The sequence below is a fragment of the Sinocyclocheilus rhinocerous genome, unplaced genomic scaffold (genome assembly GCF_001515625.1).
Source record: "Sinocyclocheilus rhinocerous isolate Xijiao unplaced genomic scaffold, SAMN03320098_v1.1 scaffold1053, whole genome shotgun sequence".
In the NCBI taxonomy this organism is placed as follows: Eukaryota; Metazoa; Chordata; class Actinopteri; order Cypriniformes; family Cyprinidae; genus Sinocyclocheilus; species Sinocyclocheilus rhinocerous.
The window spans coordinates 1,123,950-1,146,327 of record NW_015638958.1 but is presented as its reverse complement, the minus strand read 5'-3'; the positions used below and the strand labels follow the sequence as shown (position 1 = coordinate 1,146,327).

At 37.6% G+C, this 22,378-nt stretch overlaps 2 protein-coding genes across 3 annotated transcripts in view; one reads left to right on the top strand and one right to left on the bottom strand.

The window, feature by feature from the left end:
- The window catches only part of LOC107750347 (PDZ and LIM domain protein 7-like), a 42,910-nt gene extending 32,446 nt beyond the window's left edge, over positions 1-10,464 (top strand). For both annotated transcript variants that reach the window (XM_016565692.1, XM_016565693.1), the window contains exons 6-11: positions 3,162-3,223; positions 3,700-3,937; positions 5,067-5,247; positions 6,590-6,710; positions 8,391-8,506; positions 9,693-10,464. In XM_016565692.1, the coding sequence (XP_016421178.1) occupies positions 3,162-3,223; positions 3,700-3,937; positions 5,067-5,247; positions 6,590-6,710; positions 8,391-8,506; positions 9,693-9,779 (805 nt within the window). In that variant the 3' untranslated portion in view covers positions 9,780-10,464. The remainder of the gene's footprint in view (positions 1-3,161; positions 3,224-3,699; positions 3,938-5,066; positions 5,248-6,589; positions 6,711-8,390; positions 8,507-9,692) is intronic.
- A 197-nt stretch (positions 10,465-10,661) lies between these two features.
- Positions 10,662-22,378, bottom strand: part of LOC107750348 (netrin receptor UNC5A-like) — a 191,204-nt gene continuing 179,487 nt past the window's right edge. Inside the window, exons 12-16 of the mRNA XM_016565694.1 lie at positions 21,531-21,680; positions 18,326-18,490; positions 16,474-16,652; positions 15,928-15,936; positions 10,662-14,870 (exon numbers count right to left, since the gene is read on the bottom strand). Coding sequence (XP_016421180.1) covers positions 14,708-14,870; positions 15,928-15,936; positions 16,474-16,652; positions 18,326-18,490; positions 21,531-21,680 — 666 coding nt within the window. The 3' untranslated portion in view covers positions 10,662-14,707. The remainder of the gene's footprint in view (positions 14,871-15,927; positions 15,937-16,473; positions 16,653-18,325; positions 18,491-21,530; positions 21,681-22,378) is intronic.

Below are 22,378 nucleotides of genomic sequence, written 5' to 3'. Positions count from 1 at the left end.
GGTGCCTATTTAGCCGCTTGCATCGCACAGTTCGCAGCACCTGAAGGATGCGTTCGTTACGCAAACATTGAGAAGGGGGGACCCGCTTTGAAACAGCAACAATAAATGGTTTAATTGAGAAAGAGAGACATATATATATATATATATATATATATATATATATATAAAGTAAAATCCAGCCCCAAACATTTGACTGGTAGTGAATAATGAAGTTGTTGCCTTCAAATGTGTATTTTCATTTTAAGCACAATGAATGTTTAAAGTTAAAATTAGAATGTTACAGCTTTGATACCTAAAACAATCTGCACATCAATGAAAGCAAAAGAATTTGGACGCAGCCCAGTTGTGCTTTCGGAAATGCACTTTCCTATATTCCTACTTGATTTCATACCAAATAATTTCTTTCCACACCCTTAAAAAAAGCATCTTGTGCATTGCTTTCCATCAAAACTCTCTCTCTTGTGTGCAAACGCCCTTAAAACTTTTGGCTCATGACAGCAAAGGCATTTATTATATCACATAACATTTCTTTTTTAAATAAACTCTGTTCTTTTGAAGAATCCTTAAAAATGTACACACAAATGTTAAGCAAAACAACACTGATAATAATAAAAAATGTTACAGGAATAAATTACATTTTAAAATATATTAAAATAGCAGTTTTGTATTTTAAATAGTGATAATATTTAACAATATTGCGTGTAGTACTCTCAGCTCCAAACCCATTTAGCAGGTTTTTCATTCAAATCAAAACCGAAAACGTGAGAAAAAAAGTCTGCAGATTCTGCCTGGGCCTGGTTATCTACAGATACACAGATTTTTATTTTATTTTTCTGAATTCATCACTACTTTCATATGTTGCATCTTTTATTACTTCTTCTTTCCCTTCTGTTTTCTGTTCTCTCAACCTCATACTCATTCCCTTCTTTTGTCTTTGTGTATGTGCTGGCATGTCTTTCTCTCCTTCTGTTTTGTCCTCACCGCTCTCCTAATTTCCTGTCCTCTTTGGTGCACTGAATGGCAGGGAAAAGTTCCTCTCTGAGATTCAGAGTCCCCGCTATGCCAGGCTGAGAGACTGGCATCACGAGAGATCCGCCCGTGCCCTCAACATCAAGTCCTGAACGCTCGGCCTCCCGGGCATCAGACGGCCGAGATGCAGCCGCACTAGATACAAATGTGCCACCGCTTACCAGCTATGGGTGAACACCGACCCCAGTTATACCAGGACAACAAAAAAAATAGGGATTGGGGGGGTTGTCAAGTTAATGGAAAAAAAGTTAAAAAAAATACAAGTGAGAAATAGCAAAAACAAATGAGAAGAAATGCAGGCATAGTCGGAAAAACCACGAAAACTGAGCCATACAGTCTGAATGCTGTTGGTGTGACATAGTCTCCTTCAAGTGGTACGTTTCTACAAACTGATAATCATGTTATTTTATTGTTGTTATTATTTTTGTGGTTGTTCAGAGGTGTTATCCATCATGGGACGGTTACTATTGCTCTTTCTTTCTTTCTGATTGTGTTGTGTAGCCCCCCTTGTGATTTGTCTCAACTTTCTTTCTTCTTTATATTTCATTCTCTTTTTTTTCCTGACTGTAATTTAGCATAATTCGCTATTATGATGTCATCTGATCGCTCTTCCTCTGGATCTGTCTCCAATAAGATAAAAGAATCTACATAAAACATTGTGAAACACTCTGCTGTCCTCCTTTATTTTCTTCAAGCTATGCTTGTTCTCTTTTCTTCATTTCAACATTTTTAGCATTTTGTGCACTGCTGTTTTCTAGTTGTTTGGAGAAGTGATGGTAAAAATGACTAACCTTTTTAAATTAACCTATTTAATTCACCCCAGGCTAACTTAACCTGGTTTAAATAGTTTTTTCAGCAGATAGATGATGGGTTTAGATCTTGCTAGTTAAGCTAACTCAATATTCTAAGCATTGCTTAGCATAAGTATTATGTAAAATTTCCTAAATAGATGGAACAGAATTATTTTGATCAAATTCTGTAGCTTCTGGAAAAAATTCAGCACAGTGCATTCTGGGATTGGCAATTTTACTTTAGATTTCTTCCAAAACAAGGTGAGAAATGAGTGTAATTTTCAAGCCTACTGTTTGGAACAGACTTCCTGTTGTGGTTGTGCCTATGGTGCCTAAAAATATTGCCTAGGTGGGCAGCTCACTAGGAGGATTTGGAACAGAACTGAGATGTTTTTGAGACTGGGATTTGTGCAAATAAGAGATTAATTAGACATTGTTTGGAATCGGTATGCATTGATTCTAATTCTGTACAAATTTTCAGCTAGAGATGTAATCGTTCTGTATCTTGCTTTGCCCAGCTGGTATCATTTTATGGCAGTGTTTGGCAGTAAAAAACACAAGACAGACTTATTTGGCTTACTCTGTATAAATGAATGACTTCAGGACATTAATTCTTTTGAGAAGCCATCAAACATGAGGAACAACGTGCACACATAATCGCAAACACACATCTGGGAAACTCATGACTGTGTTATTCTTGTGTGATCTTGTAGTTATGATGAAGTACAGAATCTGGATATGCTTGTTCATTTCATTCCGGTTATGTATGACGAAAAGTTTATAAATGCTACAGCCAACTTTGTTAGAGCAGTATGTACAGTAAGCTACAACCACACAAAATTATTTCATTTAAGAAAATAAAAAACAATAAAAGAAGCTAAAAATATTTTTTTTTAAAATAAGATTCTTAAGGTTTTTTTTGAAAATCTGGATAATTGGGTAGCCTAATTTTAGAAGTGATTTCTAGCCTTTGGAAAAATCATGTAAATGAATAAAATGTTAAAACACCATAAGCATTTTTATTTTAAAAAAATAATATACTTTTTGTTCTTGTTATGCCAAGTTGTAATAAGAATTCTCAGTGAAAAAAACAACAACAGTAAATGCATTAAATGTAACATGTTTTTATTTACAATTAAAGCAAAAAAAAACTCCCATCCTTTTAACTTGCATATAAATACATGGCGTGAAGTAGTTTTAATCTCATCTCTTTGTTCAGGAGTGTACTTTCCATCCAGGATGTAGATGTCAGAGGTTGTGTTGTGTAGCTTAATAACATTTTCATTGGCTAAAGCTGTTTTATCAAGGCATGTGTACTGAAGGGAAATTTTCTTTCTACAGTCACGGAGTAACTCCCTGTCCTGCCAAGTCCAAGCCAGCAGACAAACCTGATGAAGTTCAAGGTAAGTACTCTCAGAACAGACAGAATAGATTGACTCTCACAGTACACACTGACTCACGGCCCAGACTCGCTCCCACGGGGAGGACTTAATTCCCATAAAACACAGACTTGTTCACGGAGCGGCCCGGCTGGCTCAGACAGGCCTGTTGTTAATGGGAAAGTAAGACATAAGTGGCACTGATGTGTTTATAGTCGAAGATGATAATATGAGTCAATTATCACTCTCTTGAGATGTGGTTTATATAAGCTGAATTAAACCATAAGCCACTCCTAATGCTCTCCTTTCATGGTGTTAGCAGCATCTCGATAGATGTCTTAGTGTTATAGGTTGGTCCCTGGATAAAAGCAAGCCATTTTAGACTACAATTGCACTGGTTTTAATAGCAGCCCATAAATGTACACACTTGTAACAGGTCTCTGTTGGCCCATAGTGAGGAAGTGCTGAAAAAATATATGTATTGAGTTTAATTTTTTTAGCGCCTGCTAAAGCACCAACGAATTCTGGTCCAGCCTGCCGGCCACCATGGGTGTCGGATCCCGGTTTCGCAGACCGTTACCATCCAGACAAGACCAGCACGGTGGTGACGCAGCACCAAAAGCCTGTCCAACCCACTCCCATGCAGAACCGCAGCTCCATCATGCAGGCAGCACAGCAGAACCCCGCCGACTCCAGTGGCCGCACACCGCTCTGCGCCGCATGCAACAAGATCATTAGGTACGACTGGAACTCTACCGCCTCTGGAGTCAAACTTCAGCACTGACTCAAAATTTGCAGTTAAAGGAATAGTTCACCCAGAAATCAACATTTGCTGACAATTTACTCTCTCTCAATACATCCAAGATGAGTTTGTTTCTTCATCAGAACAGATTTGGAGAAATGTAGCATTACATCACTTACTCACCAATGGATCCTCTGCAGTGAATGGGTGCTGTCAGAATGAGAGTCCAAACAGCTGATAAAAACATCACAAAAATCCCCTCAACCCCAGTCCATCAGTTAACATCTTGTTAGAAACAAATCCATCCTGAAGTTTTTAAACTTGAATTGCTTCCAACTAAAATATGAGTCTTCTGTCTATCATAATGCTCTCTCCAGTGAAAAGGTCATATTGTCTGAATAAGGAGAGAAATATGTACAAATTGAAACCATTCCAAAACTGTTCTAAACAGTTAGTCATGTTTGAATGATTTGTTTATAACACAGCTTTTCACTTCAAAAGACGTAATTGATGGACTGGAATCGCGTGGATTGCTTGTGGATTATTGGGATGTTTTTATCAGCTGTTTGGACTCTCATTTTGACGGCACCCATTCACTGCAGGGGATCCATTTATGAGTAAGTGATGTAATGCTACATTTCTCCAAATCTGTTCCGATGAAGAACCAAACTTCATCTAGATCTCAAATGGCCTACATGAGGACATATTCAGCAAATCGTTTCAGTCATTTTTGGGTGAACTATTCCTTTTGAAATCCCAAAGCTGACCACTGCAGACAGCCCAAAATACCTCCAAATCAATGATGACTGTGCGCTAAATGTCATTACTTTCAAAACTGAGAGAAAACATGGGGAGGGAAAAAAGGTTGTCAAACTTTGTAAGGCAGCAATATTTCTTAAAATACACCGTGCACAGAAATAGCGCCATGTCCTTGGGCTTTCTACCGTGGAGAATCAATACGGAATGGAGTAGGTTTCTGCGTCTGACCTACTATTTCCATTAGAATGGCTTTTGCACACTGAACACTTAAGAGTGCTAAACCCAGCTGTTGATGCCCCAGCTGACCCTTTCACTTCAGTGCAAAAGCTTTTGTTGTAAGGCTGTGTTTGTGTGTCCGTGTTCTAGGGGACGCTATGTGGTGGCGCTTGGTCGTTCCTGGCACCCAGAGGAGTTCACGTGCTGTCAATGTAAAAGGGTGCTGGATGAAGGGGGCTTCTTTGAGGAAAAAGGATCCATTTACTGCACCAAGTGCTATGAAAACCGTTGCTCACCCAACTGTGCCAAATGCAAGAAGAAGATAACTGGGGTAACTGCATTTCCTACTGTTCTGCAACACAAATACACACTGCAGTTCTTTACTGATTGATTCAAAATGAGTAGTGGAAAAGTTTATAAAACCATTAAGGATGCTGGTATAATTTTTTAATACACAATCGTTCTAAAGTTTGGGGTCAGTATAATTTAATGTAATATTATTTTAAAGAAAATAGTTGTTTTATTCAGCATGGATGAATTAATTTGATTAGAAGTGATATTTAAGACTTTTTACAAATAAATGTTGAAATTTCCATTCATATGATGCGATTTCAATTTTTCCTTTCTCTTTGGAGTGTTACAAGCTCTTGGTGCATAAAGAAGATCTGTAAAGTTGCAAAGAGTAAAGTCTCAAATCCAAAGAGATATTCTTTATAAAAGTTAAGAGTTGGCCAATCACAACGCACTGGATAGTTGGTTAATCAGAGCACACCTCGCTTTTCAGACCGATTAGTTTTGTAAAAATCGACGCGTTTCAGAAAGGCGGGGCATAGAGGAGAAATAATAATGTACAGTATGTGGAAAATAATGTTTTTTGAACCTTAAACCGCATAAACACATTTCATTACACCAAATACACAAAATAATGTTCTTTTTAGCAGCATCATATGACCCCTTTAAAGAACCCTGAACAAATGTATTATTGTTTTTCACAACAATTTTAAGCAGCACGTGTTTTTAACATTGATAATACTAAGAAATGTCTTTAGCATCAACATATTATCATGTAACATTGAAAACTGGAGTAATGGCTGCTGAAAATTCAGCTTTGCCATCACAGAAATAAATATTTTTTAAAATATATATAAATGGTAATCATAAAACTTTATAATACTATAAAATTCTACTGTTTAATCAAATAAATTCAGCTTAAGGGCCATATGATGATATATGAATTTAACTTGTATACACACACATACAGACACGTGTGTGTGTGCATATATATGCAAACTGTTTCATGTGTCATATATTGTTGTAAATATTAATATTAACTGATTTGTTAAGCATTATTTGATATTTATTAATGGCTTGACAGAAATGATTATTAAGCGTTGCTAGGATTTAATCAATATAATGCATTAAATATAATACAAAAACTGGGAAACAAAATACAATGTAAGGTAATTTTACGACAGTACTATATATACATAAATAACATAAATAATATGACTGTACGTCAAAATGACCTCAAAACAAACAAAAGCTGTATATTGATTCTGATTGTATTAAGTGTGTAAAGTGTGTTTGTGTGAATGAGAGTTTAAAAGTGAGAGTGGACTGATTTTCAAAGTGTGAATTCATGGCTCCCTCACACCCCTCTGTCCTCTCCGCAGGAAATCATGCACGCCCTGAAGATGACCTACCACGTACAGTGCTTCCTGTGTGCTGCCTGCAAAATGCCCATCAGGAACCAGGCCTTCTACATGGAGGAGGGAGAGCCCTACTGCGAGAGAGGTGAGCGACCGCGGCCCCTCTCGCACGCCTGGCCGCACATATTATCGACAGCCCCTGCCGAGAGCCAAGCGCGGGCTCCTGCAGTGTTTAATCATTCAAATGCTGCCACTTCACTTCAGACATCAAACCTGCTCCATACCGGCCCTGCACATTGATTAGGAGCTTTGCTGAGAACTTTTATGCTTGAGAATCTACTTCAAATACGCCATTGGTAGAAAGTGCTCAATGAAACCATAAATACGGTTCTTTTCTTTTTTTCACTTTTTTGTTTATTCAAATTAGATTGAAATCATAAGACAGATTCAAACTCATGTTGACTATACAAGCACCCCACCTCAAAGTCCACTTTTTACTAACCTATTTGACACTTACATTTATAGGAATGATAAGAAATACAATTTAATGATAAGACATCAAGAACATTGCAAGCCTGCTTTGAACATGCATTTTATTTTATTTTATTTCATTTATTTTAATTTTTTTTCCATATGACTCAGGACGCCCGTAACACAACAGCGTTATATGTCGAGGCTTATCGGCGCCAACATTTTTTTTTTTTTTACTTAACTTAACACTTTTTATTTATGGTAATAGTGAGGTTTATGACAGGAAATTGTTGGAAGGAGGAGTGGGAAGCATTGGATTCAAACCTGTTTTGCAAACATTTAATTTTATTTGTTTTTTTCTTTTCTTTTTGCTAGTGAGACTAGTGAGAATTATGATAAGAAGTTATTGGGAGGAGTGGGAAACATTAGATTGAAACCTGTTTTGCCAGTGTTTATTTTCTTTTTGCCACTTTCATTTAATGGACTAGTGAGCTTTAGAAAAAGAAATTATTGGGAAGAAGAATGAGAAGCATTAGATTCAAACCAGTTTTGCAAACATGAGCTCCACAGCTCTAAGTGTCAGAATTTGTGTGCTACAGACTAGGCCACGGCCCTTACCGCAGTTCTTTTATTTTGGATATTTTGACACTTTTATTGGACCAATTAGTCAGAGGTTAGCAAACAGGTGGGAGAAGGGGTTCAGAACCGTTGTGGATCAGATTAAATTGATTTGAATTCAGTCATGAAATTTGCCATGTTAAGCTGTTCTTGTTCATTCATTTAGTTCCTGAGTGGTAAAAAGTTGTTAAATTCAGCCACCTTCTGTGTTTAATTTATATTTATGCAGTGTACTTAATCACATTGTCACATTTGTTGGGCCCCTAATCTTACATAAACAGACATTAAGCTATCTGAAGGGAGTGCATGTCTTTATTATGTAAATAGGCTTGCATCGCAGTTCCGGTGCTTTACAGATTTGAAGAGTTTTGGTCTTGTGTCAGCAGCGAGTGGGCAGCTGTTTCTGTTAGAAATGAAGAGCTAGTGTTGATAAAATTGCTGCAGTCTCAGCACCTTAAAAGGATTGTGCTCTAAACTACTTACCTTGCGTACAGGACGTAAAGCCTGCCAGTTTTAAGTTTTCCGTAATGGGTAAAACTAGGGCAATCGATGCAAGAATCTGGAACAGTGTCTGTTATCACACACCGAGCATGTGAGGGCTGAGAAAATATAATCCCTTTTCTTTTTCCTTCCGATAACCCGTTTCTTTCTTGTCTCGTTCTCTTCGTTTCTGAACAAGCATTTCCTTCTCGCTGTCTTAATAGGCCCGTTTTGGTTGACTTGTTTTTCTCTGCAGACTATGAAAAGATGTTTGGTACCAAATGCCATGGCTGTGACTTCAAGATTGATGCAGGAGACCGTTTCCTTGAGGCGCTGGGCTACAGCTGGCATGACACTTGCTTTGTCTGTGCCGTAAGTCATTTTGATGCATTGGGACCTGTCCCGAAACTCCATCTTAAACTTTCTGCACCACACAACACTATCAAGAAATGGTCCCATAGCTCCTGAGAACCTAGACATTTCCCTTCAAAATTCATACACTGGCCATGTTTGCATGCTCTGGATTAATGCCTTTAATTAATGTGGTTCACAGCTTTTAGAATATTCTTCTTTCTTATTTATAATCCAGATAAACGAAGACATCTGTTTTATTTTGTCTTATGGAAATGCTGGATAAGCTCTTGTCATTTATTTAATTTTTTATGAATTTAAGCAGTTCATTCATTTTCATTCATGCCCCTCGTAACGGCACACAAGAACACAATAAATAGCTAAATTATGTGGTACTTTTACTCGCCTGTCTACTGATTTAAGTTCACCTCTTTAATCTTTATGTCTCCAAAAATGGAGCTCTTCTTTGAGAGCTTGGCAGTCTGTGTCAGATAGCAATTACTTTCATTTTGACATGCACTGATATTAACAGTGAATATACCCCATAAATTATATTCACATGACAGATTAATACAGGCATTCACTACCATTCAAAGGCTTGTGTTGGTAATATATTTTTTTATGTTTTTGAAAGCTTATGCTCACTAAGGCTGCATGTATCTGATCAAAAATACAGTAAAAACACTAATATTGTTGGACATTATTATGGTTTAAATATATTTTAATATATTTTAAAATGTCTTTTATTCCTGTGATGACAAAGCCAAGTTTTCAGCAGCCATTACTCCAGTCTTCAGTGTCACTTTAAAACAGTTGTGCTGCATCGTACTTTTGTGGAACCAGTGATACTATTTTTCATGATTGTTTAATGAAGAGAAATTGCAAAAGAACAGCATTTATTCAAAATGGAATTATCACATTCAAATATATAATAAAAACCATAAATGTCATTAGTGTCACTCAATTCCTTGCTGAATGAAAGTATCCATTTCATTCAAAAAATAAAAAATATAAAACTGTTAATGGCACATCCTGCACTCCAAACTTGTATCCAATTATAAATGCTCTCTGGAATGCTTATGTTTCTCCCCCTAATATTATTGGCTTCTAGCAAGTAGCAAATGATGAATCACAGCTGTAGAAAAGTGCTGTTAAACAGTCATGATTGATGATACTGTTTAATCCTCCTTTTTTTTAATCTCCTCAGATCTGTCAAATCAATCTGGAGGGGAAGACGTTCTTTCAAAAGAAGGACAAGCCACTATGTAAAAGTCACGCTTTCTCTCCGGTGTGAGGCTCCGCCGTTCGTCAAGGAGGGGCCGGAACGGAGACTGGGTGGGAGGTCTATAGCTATGCCAAACAAGACCAAGTACTTTACTTGAAGCCTGTAACATATGGCTGACTGACAGAGTGATGGATATAGTAGCTCTGCTGGCTGATATAGCAGCTTCGATCAGCATTTACTAAGTATGTGTCATTCAGCAAAGCACGGACCTGAATTTTTGGTAGCTTGCTATAGTAAGCCGACAGACTGGCCTCAGTTTTGCTGTGTTACGATGCCAGTCATTCAACTGGAAACAGCTTGTGAACTGTTACAACCACCGATGCCAGATGTCGGAATGGATAACAAGCTATTTGGATGAAGTATTTTAGCTGTCCCTCCTCATCCCACTCCACCTCCAAAAGTACACCTGCAGTATTCGTCAATCCAAAGAACATAGTACGCTCTTATACTGCTCACTTTAATTTCACTTTTTAGATATTCGTATTCGTCAATTTGGCATCTGAGTGAATCTCACAAAACATGTCGTGTTCACATTACACCACATTTTATATTGCATAAAGAATATGGCTTAACTTTATGTAAGAATATGATTTTTTTTGTGACTATTTCCTTGACAGCTGAGCACATTTTCCCTCCAAATGCCATTCTAATTACTCTAATGCAAAAATAAATAAAAATGTGGATTTATACGTCATAATAGTATTTGTTGTACTGCCTTTATGCTGATTTTAATACAGTAAAATGATTATATATAACATAAAAAAATATAAAATATATATCATAAAATATCACCAATAAAAAAAAATAAAGGGAATTACAAAAAATAAAATGTAATTAGCATGAAAATATTGTCACTCTAAAAAAAAAAAAAAACTGAAAAATATTTTTCTTGATTTAATTTTATTGTAAAATGTGATTTTTTTTTTTGTGAGATTTGCTCATCTCATCTGCACTCTGATGCATATTTATCATCCAAAATTCTATCCACTCTTGTCACAAATATGGACAAAGCATTTCCCATGTAATAAGTGAAGCAATCTAGTTGTATTCTGATCCATACAATCCATTTTGTAGGCTAAAGCATTGAGCATGTGATCTACTCAGACAGGATCTTAAAGTGGCCCCTCAATCCTCTAGATGCTGTGCAGCCTACTTTTTTGCTCTGCCTGATTTGCTGTGCCAGGGTACTTAAGGTAATGGCAAACCACAGAGGAATAAAACGCCCCTGGCAGCTACACTGAAATACATTAGCACTGATTGCATGCATTTCATCCTGACCCAAGCAATGGTCTCTACATGGCTTCAGTACTAAATACGCCACATTCATCTGTTCTAATCAGACAGGTAGTTCTAATTAAGGAAAGGCCTGTGATACCATAAAAACGCTCTGCGTTAGTGCTAATGGATCCTGCAATATTATATGGCCAGATTCATTTAGAGCCTTTGTTCGTATATGCTGTGTTATTTAAAGCTCTGTGGCCATTTTGGTGGTTTCCGCAAGCTAGTGAGCAAAGCGCATGTGTGCCAAAGGTTTTGAGCATTCCTGTTTATGGATATCACCGATATATGCATAATCTTATGGCATTTCCAAACATAATGGCTCTTCTTCAGAGACTACATACCAGATGCACCAATCTCCTGGACTCTAATCGGAAGAAATGCAACACTCCAATATCCTGCTCTTAGAAAGCTATATATATATTTGAGCCAACAGCTCACTTTTTGTGCTTTTTTTGTATTGACAACGTGTTACGTATCAACCATCAAGTGCCTTTTTTATCGCTTTGCAGCCTTTAACTATTGTGTGTGTCATTCAGAACGATAAACTGCTGTATTCCTGTGCATATTATAGAGAGGTTTTCTACGTCAGATGACGCAAATTATTTAGAAAGAAATTGTGCTAGAGCCATTTAGTCAATAAATCACCTGCAGTCATGTTGTTGTGTGCTGACTTACTGAATGATACAAATGGTGGTGAAATTGGGTTATTCCCAAAGCTACTAATTGGCTCCAAACGTAAAATGTGTCATGAAATATTGTAGATGTTGCGAGCACAAATCACTCAACTCTCTTTTAACAATATATAATTTATTTACATCCATTTTAGGTTCAATTACTATACATACCTTTTCTGAAATTTTATAGAGAGATATATACATAAGGCCAAGTAAATACTTGAAAGCACTTAGAAACGAATTTCCAAAATTCTACCCACAAATCCATACCATTGTCCAAAAAGTACAGAAAACCTTCTGCAGAAGAGGGCTTTCTATTACCACAAACTCATCGACGACAATTTACATTGACGAGAAAAATGAAAAGTAACTTTACCAAAAAAAAAGAATAATAGAAAAGAATTGTACAATTGCATAAGCGCTGTGGCATGTAATAAATACAGCATTTCGACTTGCAGAAAGGCAAGGAACATTGAATTAAGAAATCGAATTGAACATTCACAGGTACACAATTCTACGGTTTTCAGTTCAAAAAGAAAGAAATAGCACACTCACACATTCATTTACACAGAACAGCTATGAATGAGGCTGACAAAATGTACAGTCATAAAGAGAGATCGGTGGTTCTTTTAGTGAATATCATGGCATCTGCTTTATTCAGTGTTACAAGCTGACTTTGTGAGCTCAGAACGAATGATTTTTATGTCAGTGAAAAAGAACAACATTGATGAGCAATCCGTTGCGCACTCAGTAATGTTTAGAAATGCGTAATGTGTCTGTTTCAACTGAACCGTTTGTAAACCTGAGTGTTAGGAATTTGTCAATTTTGCACCAAGTCCTTGTCTAAATACTCTGACAGAAGTATCATTTACTGGTGCATCTGTTTTCTCATGACGTAGTGTTGAGGATCGATTACCCATAAACCAACAGCCTCAGGACGAAACAAAACGACGGTGTACAAACTTATGGAGAAAACAGTCTAAACCGCAAACACTGCAGAAAGAATGAACTCAGTGCTATATAACCAATGAACAGTAGGCAAACACTTCACAGGTTATACTTTGACAAATGTTACGTCAGTTGACTTGTCTTTTTTGGCTTGTTATTAAAATTTAATTTACAATTACTTTACAAAGTGCTGTATATTTAAATTGTTTTACCAGTGAAATGCTCAAAATGAACAAGTTTGCACAAGTCATGAGATCTTGAAAGAAAAATAGATGCATGTTGAATGTAGGAACGTGTTACTACGTGTACTCCCAAAAAATGTAATCACAATCGGCATAGATATGAAAGAAATGCTCCAGATGGCTCATACACTTCGGTTGCGCAGAGATGCGTCACATGAAATGTACTTATCTACAAGACATGATGACTTTTGTAGATTAAAAACAAAGAAAAGAAAATAGCTGACTGGTTAATCGTGTAACAGAAATCACCAAGTGAAACCTTAAGGAAGGTAAAAAAGACATTGTGTGCACAATTTGGCCTTTAACTTGAGTTCTGTTAGCTGAGTGAAACAGGCCTGTGTAATTCCTCTTGCTGTGGAGAGAACGTGCAGGACTCCTCCAATCATCTCCAGACGTGGCCGTCACTACTGGTCGAGATGAAAGCGGCCAATTTGTGATCCACAGTTTCTCACCAATCATCCTTCATTTGGAATGAAATACTCTCACATTCAAACACGCACGAAAAAATAATCTGACAATCTTCAAACTGTGTAATGCACATTCACGGCGCCAAACGCAGGGCTGAGATGTGTTGCCGTTCTACAGGGTCTGACAGTTATGCAGAAACAAAGCACACGTGTGATGGAGGAATTTAGAAAAATACGACAGCTGCTGAGTGTCGATGAAGTTTTCTTGGATGGAACATTTGCTTTTTGGGGGGTGATGAAAATATTCTCTCTCCTACGACTAAGAAACTGCCCTGAAGCCAAAATGGCTTTCAGAGAAACATAGACTCATTAAATATGAAGGAGAATAGCAATGAAACATTTGGTAGTATTGCATTTTCTGTTTATAAAAGAAGAAAACTTTTTTTTTCTCCTTCGTAAACGAGGAATTCTATGGACTCAGATGAGAATTCTAGTCTCGAAAGGGTTCCATTGACATAAGATGGCCATGGAAAAATGCTTTGCAGAACTTCTGACCCCTATTCTCAAAAGTCCAATGTTCTTCAAAACAGCTAGGAAAACGTTTGAGGTCCCTGATCACCCATCCTTCAGCAGCTAGACATCCACAGAATCCTGTGCTTATTTACTAATTATCCACCCGGATCAGAACATATATCATTGCATTGAGGTGAATTTTGGACTTTATGGCTTCATGAACACACACGTTAAGTGCACAGGGGCAGAGGAACAAGTGATGGCTCTCACCAAAAATGCTTTACTTCCTTAATATGTTTTCGCCCTGAAATTTAGCAAACGCTCTAAAATTGTAAATGCTTTGTGAGGTAAGAAACGTGTCGGCCAAAGGAAATTGTCATCGATATGCGTGTTTGCATATTGCTAAATGGTACACATTTACAAAATGCATGTCACAAATCTGAATAAGTTCGCAAAATATTCACCTTACCTACATAGCGTACGTCTTTCAAACCGATTCGTTTTTAGTTTCCAGTCTGATATTAATATATCAATGTGCCTAACACAAATGTGGTTAGAAAGTACATATTGGTCAGTGATTGAGGGCAGGACCAGAATCATAGAATCTGGGATTTTCTATACACCATTATTTTCAAAACAAATGGATTTTTGTTCTGAGAAAGAGGCATTTGTCTCAGTCACAGTACATCTAAAAGCCCTGCCAGGTTCCTCCTGAGCCTGGTCTTGTTTTATTTTTCTTTTATTCCCTATTCACTGGGGAAGTGGCCTCATATAGTTGGGTAAACCCTGTTCTTTGATTTGTTTCTCATCTATGGTGGGGCGGGCAGAGGGTCGTGTCCTTCCCCCACCCCATCACTCAGAGTTTTAATGTGTCAGCACTCCCCGTCTGACACCAGGAATATCATGGCCTCCTGCTTGCCAATCTCAGCCATCACAGCGGCGAGCTGATTGAGATTACCGCTGTCAGGGGGCGTGGCTTTGGACAGCGATTGCAGGGAGGGTGGGACTATCAGGTTCGCTTTCAGTGCTATCAGGCTAAAGTTAGCATTTTCCAAGATCTCCTTTTGCACCTTTAACTAATGCCAATGTAAACAGAATTTTTTATCTTAAAAAATGTGTTAGGAGATGTTTGGATTAACATTAGATAAGATACATAAATGCTTTAGAGGTATTGTTCATTGTTAGTTCATGTTAACCTATGTTACTCATTAGTTAATACTAGTGCTAACAAATTAAACATTATTGTAATGACAGTGCTAATGAGACAATTTTGCAATTATTTAAATTGCAAAATAATAGCATGATAGCATTTGTTGCACTAAATCGAATATAAAAAAATAAACACCAAAAATAAATGAATAAATATTCTTGTTGTCTTTATGCAAATCACACACACACTCACACACACACACACACACACAATATTTTAATTTTAAGGTGAAATATGATCTGGACATTTTCAGTGAGATTCACTCAGTTATAGCCTTATGCTTTTCCTTTATAACCAGATACAATAAATAAACTATATTAGAAATGCAAGGAATATGCTTCAAAATGCATGGTTTGTTTCATTGTGAGAAGTAAATCAGGATTGCAGGAGAGTCATAATTTATTACTCCCTGAAATGAAATAAAACATCAAGAAGCTTATCTTAAACCAATACATCAACCTCTCTGGCACTCCATTCAAAGTGAGAGTAGAAAATCCATGCATGCTGGTCCAGAGAGACACATTAGCTGGACATAGTTGTTCCATGGAGGAATATAAAACAGTATTATCCATTCCAATATACTAAACCAATGCACAAACGCTCAGTTCTTCCGAACACGTGCTTTACACCCTTTTGTTAACTCCTGAACTAAAGCAGCCCTGCATTTTCATTTGATGAATTATCTACTGTGGGCCTCAGTCCTCTAAAAGGGTAAAACCCAGGTTGCATGTGACCTTTTCCATTGACCAGGCTGAACCTTTCGGATCAAAGCTGATCAATAAGAACAAAGCAACCCCTTTTTGCAGCGTATTAGATGTTGCGAGATGCATCTCCCGAAGGAAGCTGAAGTGGGTTGTTCGATCTAACGGCCTTTTTCTGTACCTCAAATGCCTGGGGCTTTAAGTGTTGTTTTCTACATGCTCTCTGTTCTCAGTGAGAAAAGGTTTACAGTCGGGGTTGTATTCACTATTAGTGCTGCTTTCAAGTCTTAAAACATTTTCTGAGGACAGTGTTTTCAGTAAAAAAAAAACGTTAAGCACATTTCCACCTGTGTGGATTCTGTGCTTTTCCTTAACTAGGTAAATGACAATCGATCGTTTTGGGCTAGTGTGCTAATTGAACACACACCACAACACTTCAAATTGTAATTAATTGGAGCAAGTAAACATTATTGGACAAATGAAGTCTGCCCATTATGTTCCATTACCTGGAGGAAGTTCAATGGGACAGTAATTAAATCACTGCCTTGTAATTTCCTGTGGAAGTTTATATTTAATATGCAAGTGGAGAACCGCACAATCTGCTCTAGATATCAGCACTCTGCAAAACAACAGTTTCCACAACCCACAACAAGAATCCTGAGATTTTGTTAAACAGGATCCATTCCAGACCTAAGAGATAATAACTTCTAGCACTGAGAGATCTTACCTGTCAAGCTTCAGTCTCTGGGCCAGTAGTCTCCAATCTGCTCCATTGGGACAGGGGGTGTCCAGACTGCTGCAGATCTTCTGTCGGATGAGGTAAGGGATCTGGAATGCACTCGGACCAGCCAGGGCAGGGGTGCAGTTGTCCATTAACAGGAAATCAGAGTCCAGTGGTCTGATGTCCTGGAGTCAAGAACATTTCAGCCTCATATGTTACTCATTCCAACTGCACAGAGACTTTAATCGGAAGATCTATGGAGAAGATCTGCATTTGCATGAGAATAAGTTTGGAAAATAATTTAGCAGAATGTGAGAATTAAATTGAACTGAATTCAAAAGGTTTATGAGAAATGGTTAAAAGATGCATGAGTAGACTACAGTTCAATTCACATTCACATTCGGCTCACATTAAATTCCAAATTCTGACTGTAATTCATAAACATTCTGCGTGCGGACCACAGTACCAAGTCTATTACATTTATTGAAATGAATGAATGAATGAATTAATCAATCCAAGTTAGCTGAGCTAGATTTTGGAGAATATTTAAAAAAAGAAGAAGAAAATAAATTTCTATGTGCTCATTTATATTTTAAATGAACTAATTGGAATTTAAGTGACATTTAAATTCCCAAATCATTTTCAATTCTTATTATAAACCAAATTCAAAATCTAATTGTTTGCAGCAGAATCGGTTTGGAAAATAGTTAGTAGTATGAGACATTCAAAAGTTTTTGAGAAATATTTAAAATATGCATGTGTAGACTACATTTCAATTCACATTCAGTTCACATTAAAACTCCAAATTCTAATTATAATATAAAATTAATATACAATTCTGCTTATAAGTTTACATACCCTTTGCAGAATGTGCAAAATGTTAATAATTGAAACAAACTAAGAGGGATCATGAAAATTGCATGGTGTAAATTCTTCTCATTTTGTTTAACGATCTTATGTTTTCATTTAGTACTGAACTTCAGAAGCTACATAAATACTCACATGTTTCCCAGAAGACATAAGTACAATTTACCCTGATCATCCAATTAAAAAAAGGTTGCACCCCCCAGCTCTTAATGCATTGTGTGGCCTTCTTGAGCATCAGTACATGTTTTCACCGTTTGTTCAAATTCAAAATCTAATTTATAATCTAAGTTATGCACGAGTCCCTCAATTGTCCTCAGTGTTAAAAGATGGATTTCAAAATCATACAGTCAATGTTGGAAAGGCTTCAAATATGCAGAAGATGCTGGAAAACCAAAGAATGTGCAGGAGCTGGGGGATTTTTCTGAAGAACAGCAGGCAGTTGAACTGCTCAGGACAAACAAGGAACAACTATCACAAAATATAAAAACAGTCGTGGATCATTCAGGAAATGACATATAGTATTACGATTCAAGGGTATGTAAACCGTCGAATGGGGTTATTTTTATAAATTCAGTTATTATTTTGTCTTGTGGAGTACGTATATGTAAACATATGTTATGTGAAATAGCTTATTCAGGACAGTACTAAATAAAAAATAACATGCAATTTTCATGATCCCTCTTATTTTTTTTCAATTATTAACATTTTGCACATTCTGCAAGGGCTATGTAAACTTATGAGCACAACTGTATGTGCATGTGTTACATGCATATGTGCAGACCACAGTATCAAGTCTATTTAAATTCTGTTCTAAATCCAAATCAACTGACCAAGGTTTTGGATAATGTCAAAAAAGAATCTTAGGTGTAATAATCTCACAATACAACATCAAATCATTTCAATTCCAAATTCCAATTCTCACTGAAGGAGCTTTAATAATACTAATCTCTACTGTTTACTGGCATATCATACTGCAGATGGTCTCAGTTACCTTCGAGATGTTGAAGTCCAGGGTGAAGCTTTGTCCTTCTCCTTCTACCTGCCACACACACAGCTTGCAGGTGAGATCACAGGTGCTCAGGCTCTGTCTCTCCAGTGTGAAGGTGCAGTGCAGGGTCCGCTGAGAGCCGCTCCAGATGTGATAGAACGGGATCTCCTAAAGGGCCAAAGACATGTCACACTGAATTGTTGCTGTCCATAACAAATCACTTCTGAAATCTACTCTTGTCAGAACTGATTGTTTCAAAAACATAAGTCCAACCAGCAATAAAATCAAAATTATGAGTCATTTTTTAGGCTGTAGCAGTGTATTTTAGAGTAACACTTTTACACTACATATAATTTATTTTATTTAGAATTTATTTTCCCCAAAGTCTACAAATATAAAGTGAAATATTTATGCATTTCCACATTTCAGTGCCGTAGGAGAATGCAGCTAAATTTTTTCAACACATGAATTATGCAAAAGTTTCCTCATTTTGGCAACGTTTGGCAAACTTTGCATGTGACATAAATTAACTAAAGAGAAGTATTCTGTCACTTGGTAGATAATACACCGCTTCCTTTTCATTAAAAGTTCACCACTTGCAAACAATAGATCCAGCTGAATTTGATGGTCAGTAAGAGACACAGACAAAGAAAAAGTCCAACACCTGATGATTTATGATGCTGTGGCTGCCGGTGCGAGTCTATGAAAGCTCTTCTAAATCTATTGTTGGCAACATTTTCAAACGAAGCAGCAAAATAGTTTCTTTGTCTCTGACAACAGCAGAACGTCTTTAAAAGCTAATTGTTCACAACCGGGGATTTGGATTTAATTTATGAATGAGCACAATTCAGTAGATAGAGCAGATATGCCTGCATATCCACAGACAAATAAAATAAGAACACTTATTAAAACAATACATTTAGTCCGTCAAATACAACACGTTCAGCGTGACAGTCTGATTAGACTAATTATTTAGTTTTATAACATGCTCTCGTCTCATACGTCTAATTAATTGTGAAGAGCAATACAAAAAACAAAGATAAGCGCACGTTATTTAAGACTACACATCAATCATGAACCAATCAAACTGCAAATCAATAAAAGGCAGCGTTATTAGTGAATATGCAGTATCTCAGTTCACTCAAATGGGGGAGCTGTTACACAGACTGAAAAAACCAGCCAAGCAACATACTTATCTAAAAAATAGGGGACGTTCAGGTGAGAAAATGTTTCCTCTATGCACATTTGTGCTGTAACACTGTTAGCTGGCATCTCCAAATCCTCGGAGGAGCTTTTTACGCCAAGATTCCTCCAGAATCCAGAGACGTTCCTCTGAGGCCCAGCATACATGATCCAGGAAGAGAAATACAAGATAAATCAGGTGTTGCAGCCTCGAGCATTTACATATTGGTCTATATTTAATCTCCTCCAGTGGGAAAGAGTCCTGAGATGGGCAGAGCGGGTGAGGAAGACGTTTGAGAAAACTGCAGCGCTCTCAATCCTTCTTTACCCAAGAAGCTGTTAACTCGTAGCCAAGGCCGTGCATGTTATTAAGAGCAGACGTTCTAGGGTCCCTGCTCGCCAATTCACTCTATAATGGGCTTCTTTAGCATTCCCGTACGTTCAGAAATACTCTAATGAGGCGAAACCAAAGAAATTTCCAATTACAGCAATCCGGAGGACATACCAGATCACACACCCTGTTAGAAAGCTCAGAGCAGCCACAGAGCACAGCACTTCAAATTTGCCCCCAAGAAAAAATAACTTGGCTAACTAACTCTTAACTCATTCAATTACGCTCCGAAAAGACTTTGACAACAAAGATCAAAAAGACAAACATAACATCCGCAGTACACGTTATAGAGGCAAAGAATTTCAAACAGAGGGAAACATTTTGCAGCTACTTTACCCTTGACTTCTTGTCACAATGCCAGAACAATTTGGGCGGTTGCTAGGGTGTCGTTATGTGGTTGCTAGGACTTTGAGCGATTGCTTCTCTAAATATGAATTTATTTGCCTACACTCTAAGTAAAAAAAGGTACAAAAGCTGTCAATGGGTACTCTTTCAAAAGGTATTATTATTTACCATCCAGAGCAGGCTTAGCACTGCTTTTGCGCTGTTAACCCCACATTGTGGTGCCAAACATGCACAGTGTGAAACGATGTGGTGTTAGAATGCTATGATTAGATGCTTAGTAACAGACAGCCAATCACGTGCCTCATGTTCACATGCTTTAGACAGTCACAGAAAACTGTACATTGTATAAACAGTCATGAGGCAAAATTTGTCAAATGGTGACAGAAAACCCATTTACAGTACATGATCAATTTTTAACCCCCAGGTAGATTATGAACAATGTGTAATATTAAGCAAGATAACCCTGGATTCAGCCTTCCCTGGGTTTATAATGACCCAGGATTAAGGATATGGTAGGTAATTTTTCCAGAAACATTATTGTTATACTGGTTAAAAGGTCTGGCATCAATAAAGTGGTCTATATATGTATATATATATACATATATACACATATATAGACATGTATATGTATATATCTTCTGTGAAAGGCTCAGGGCCATAAAATGTTCGTCCAATCATTGCATTCAATCAGTCAGACATTTGGTCGGATTAAATGTTTTTGGTTTCAATTGATATGACGAACTTTGATCTCAACAGGTAAGCTAAACTTGAAGCTAAAAGTATTGTATGATGGACCTTTTATTGAAAATAGTAGTCTAATCATCTACTTTTACCCGTTGAGACATACCTCCACTTTTATAGACTCATAAGAGGCGGAGGCGTGACGCGTAAAAGGGATATTTGCAAAGGTTATTTGAAAACATGCTTTATATTTGTAGTTCTGGTGACACTAGTAGTGCGTACAGTAAACTGCCTAATCCACCTTTAACTGTTTCAAATAGAAAAGCCCTCTTATATGTAGGTACTAATATGTACTTTTTGTTAGTGTGTACATTTTGAAAGGGTTTCACCTCAGTGACATTATTAGTACCTTTTTTTCTGAGAGTATATTTATCATCTTCCAGGCCTTTTTTATATTTAATGTTTAATACATTTAATATTTGAGGTTATGGGTTTTGGAAAACCGATAATCCCAAGTATTAGCGCTAACAATAGAGGAGCTCACTGTAGCAAACACCATTAATACAAGAAGTGCTGCTGCAAGAGAGAAGGTGTTTTATAGAAACCCACCTGATAGCCGGCGAGCAGTTTGCTCCTCCAGTGTGCCTGGGGCATGTCGTGAATCGAGAGGCGCAGGTTATGGTAGCTGTCTTTGAAGAGCAGGACGTGAGGCTCGTCAATCAGTCGACCTCCCAGCTGTCTTTCCATCTGCATCACCTCCTGTGGAGCAACACGGCATAGCACAGTCAGTCAGGTCACGGCCCTCGTAACCCGGTTCTGTTTCCCCTACGCTGCTTTAATGTCACGCCAAGGTCACGGCAACTCTGGCGAATGCACTCCAAATCCAAGGGTGCTGGGGTAATGAAGGTTCGAGCTGAGTTATTCGTCAAAGCGCTCATTGTTCGTGCATCAAAGATCCGCTTAATTTCATTTCTGCGGCTGTGCCAGGAGAAATTTGTACTTGCACGTCTAATGTTTTCGTCTCAGTGGGGTTGGTACGGCAAGGCCATTTGTTGCCATCAGAACGGCCATCTGGAATTAGGTAATAATATCCATGCACATCCTGGCTGATCTATCAATTCTTTTTCAGGGCACATCTCTCATGCTAAAGGAGTGCGCAGAGCAGAGGTCTCTGAAAGCCGAAAGACTCCCATCAAAGACCTCCGGTCACACAGAGGAACTACAGCTCAAACAACATGATGAATTGGATGCCGAGGTTAGAGGACTGGCAGACCTTCCCAATCAGGACGGCAATCTTTCATAACATTCAAACTTGCTAACAAAACAACAGCACAAAGGTAAAGACTAAAGGAAAACGAAACAGGTGAAGCGTTCCCGAGAAGCGAGCTGCGGTGTGTATAAAAGAAAGCTACTTGAACGAATAGACAACAAATGGAGGAGAGAGGTGGGGGGGGGGG